This window comes from Pundamilia nyererei, unplaced genomic scaffold (assembly GCF_000239375.1).
Source record: "Pundamilia nyererei isolate P.nyererei 1_Seehausen unplaced genomic scaffold, PunNye1.0 scaffold00068, whole genome shotgun sequence".
Lineage (NCBI taxonomy): Eukaryota > Metazoa > Chordata > Actinopteri > Cichliformes > Cichlidae > Pundamilia > Pundamilia nyererei.
Genome location: NW_005187469.1, coordinates 2,598 through 5,504, shown reverse-complemented (window position 1 = coordinate 5,504; position 2,907 = coordinate 2,598). Strand labels below are relative to the sequence as shown.

The window sequence follows — 2,907 nt, the reverse complement described above, 5'->3', positions numbered from 1 at the left end:
GGCACCGTGTTGTCCAGATTGGAACCTACTGTTTGTTGTTCTAAAACCTGCATATACCTTTCAAAATCGATGGTGCCAAATGTACAGGCTTTCAGTTCCACAGGCACTAATGCATCCTCACTAATGGTCCCTCTCTTCTTTAGTCTGAAAGAGTCCAAGTTTTCCAAGAAGTATTTCAAATTTCGGGTTTTTTGTCCACCGAACAGTTTTCGACTTCATTTAAAACTAACTTTGGCCCAGAGAAGATGGCACTGTTTCTAGATCACATACACATATGGCTTCTTTGCATGATAAAGCTTTAACCTCCTTTTGAGGATGGCATGGTCAACTAACACAGGCAGTGATTTATGGCTGTGTTCCTGAAACCATGCAATGATTTCCAAGGTAAAATCATACCTGTTTTTACTTAACTACCACCTGAAGGCCCAAAGATCACTGGCATCCAATACTAATTCTCTGAATCTTTTGATATTATGTAATACAGATGATGAGATATTCAGTCTTAATGGTTTTACATTGAGGAACATTATAGTTTTTACCAATTAATGGCCCTCTGCCCATCTTGACTTCTTAGAAACTCTGCCTCGCTACAATGCTCTTTTTGTACTTTGTTATAACGCTGACTTCCTGCCAATTAACCTAATTAGCAAGAGTTGAAGTGTTCCTGCAGGGCTTTGTTTTTGCTACTACTTTATTTTACAGTCTTTTTTTGCCCTCCACCATCATTTTGAGACAAACTGCTGCCATCAAATGAAAAATGACTTAATATTTTTCATGAAAAAGTAAAATTTCACAATTTAAATATTTGACATGTTTTCTGTGTTTATGAGATTTGCAGATCATTACATTCAGTTTTAATTTACACTTTACACAACTTCTTTGGTCGTATACAAACACAGGGCTCCTGTTTAATGTGTCTTCTATTACTATTCTATTACTCCAGCTTGTAAATGATGTGACCTAATCCACTTTTCTTGTCAAGGTGACATATACAAAAAATACCAATTTTCTGTTGTCCTTCCTGACTATGAAGGGTTTTGTATCAAAAATTTTTTTGCTGTTAAAGTACAGTTAAAGCTATTCTAAATTTGTATTTACATTTTTTTCCATACAGAAATAACAAACAAACCTAACAGAGAGCTCCAGACGACCACAGAGAAGAGACGTCTACCTGGTGGTAATCGTGAGCATAATACTACCGAGCATCCCAAAGGTCAGTTTGATTCTCTCAACTAACAGCCTGTCTGTTAACTCCCAGTGCTGTTATCAGCCAAGTGAGGTGCACTGCATACAGATGCTTCCATTGCCACAAATTAGCTTGCACACTTTATGAAGCTATAAAAAAAAGAAGTAGCAATAACAAAGAAAACGATTTTATGTTAAGTTTTACAATTGTGATATCTCTTATGGTTGTGGTCTTCAGTAGGGCTGAACTCAACTTACAGTAGATATAAAACACAATAGACCATAATTCACAATTACTGATGTGCCATTTGGGCTTGGTGACACCCTCAACAGTAATGCTGAATAAAAGTAATATAAAAGGCTATTGTTTTTTTTTAAACAAACAGTGACAACACAGATTTTAATTACTTTTAATTACTTTTCCTCTTCCTATATGATATACAAAGAGAAGAGCAATCTTCCTTTTATTTTTAGATGAGCTCTTCTTGAGTTTTCTTTTGGAGAATTCTGTATTACATTGCAAATTTAAAGTTAGAACAGTGTAATTAAAGGAGTGCACCAGGATGGTAAACTTCTTATGTAGCTGAATGAAGACATCACTTGTGTTTCCCTGTATTTCACACAGAACCATGTTCCAGACAAAAAGCGCTCTTGTCCACTGCAGAGGAGAGACATCTACCTCTGGTGTTAATCATCAGTATTTCCACCATCATCCTGCTGTTCATCATAATCTTAATCCTACTGATGATCCAGAAGGTGAGTTCAGCTCTTTCTACTTAAAGCTTTCTATGTAAGGTACTGTTATGTAATCCAGCCCTGCAGCTATGGTGTGCAGCAGTGGTTATCTTCTGTCTGCAGACATGTAAATGTACACATTTATTAGCCTCACCGCAACCAAGTATGACTGCTGTAAACACTGTAAACGCTCTTGCGCTGACTTGCTGATTATATCAGAAACCACTGAATTATCTGTTTGGATCTTGAAGTGCAGCTGTGAAAGTGCTGCAGCTCCTTGGAAAGTGCATCACACTGTTCACGTCTTTCGCTCTGTTAGCTCAAGATGAAAATAATTTTTCTTTGTTACAAAACCCAACGTTAATAATACACTAACACACCTGTCCTCTGTAAACTCCACTTCTTAAGAACTCCACTTGGCTTTATACCCACTGTGAGCACTGTTTTATTGTTTTACCATGTGTCAAATCATTTGTCAAAAATGAAAACTTTCTAGAAGTTAACTGGATGTACTTTTTTGAAATCTGCTTAAACCATCATACTATTTATACAGAAAACTGATACAGTGGTATTTTACTATTGACAGGCGAGAAAAATGAAAAGCCACGAAAGAAAAGCAAGACCTTCCCTGCAAGGATCCAATGATTATGTGTATGAAGTTATGATGAAGACCAACGGGTGCCCAGCAGCAGCTCCAGAGCAGCCAACACAAAACCCCTATGAGCTTGTTTAGATATGTAGTCGAATATTATTCACTTCTGGAGGGTTTCTTTTTAAGCTGTTGATGGGGTGTTTTTTCTTCTTCTTTTGTTTCACTGCTTTTGGTTTGGTTGATTTTTGTTTTTGAAGTGATTTAAATCACAATGATGCACTTAAAGTGACCATTCATTGTGTTGCATTGCCTCTGTTCCCTGATTATTCGAGAATTGAGAGGGCATTTGAAAAAAGCATAAATACATATTGTGATATCATAGGGATACGGTTTGG

The 2,907-nt window shown here is 36.7% G+C and overlaps 1 protein-coding gene across 1 annotated transcript in view; it reads left to right on the top strand.

Annotated features, from left to right (window-relative positions):
• LOC102215651 (uncharacterized) overlaps positions 1–2,675 on the top strand; it is a 51,930-nt gene extending 49,255 nt beyond the window's left edge. Inside the window, exons 5-7 of the mRNA XM_013911623.1 lie at positions 1,115–1,213; positions 1,811–1,941; positions 2,507–2,675. Coding sequence (XP_013767077.1) covers positions 1,115–1,213; positions 1,811–1,941; positions 2,507–2,653 — 377 coding nt within the window. The 3' untranslated portion in view covers positions 2,654–2,675. The remainder of the gene's footprint in view (positions 1–1,114; positions 1,214–1,810; positions 1,942–2,506) is intronic.
• Positions 2,676–2,907: the final 232 nt, after the last annotated feature.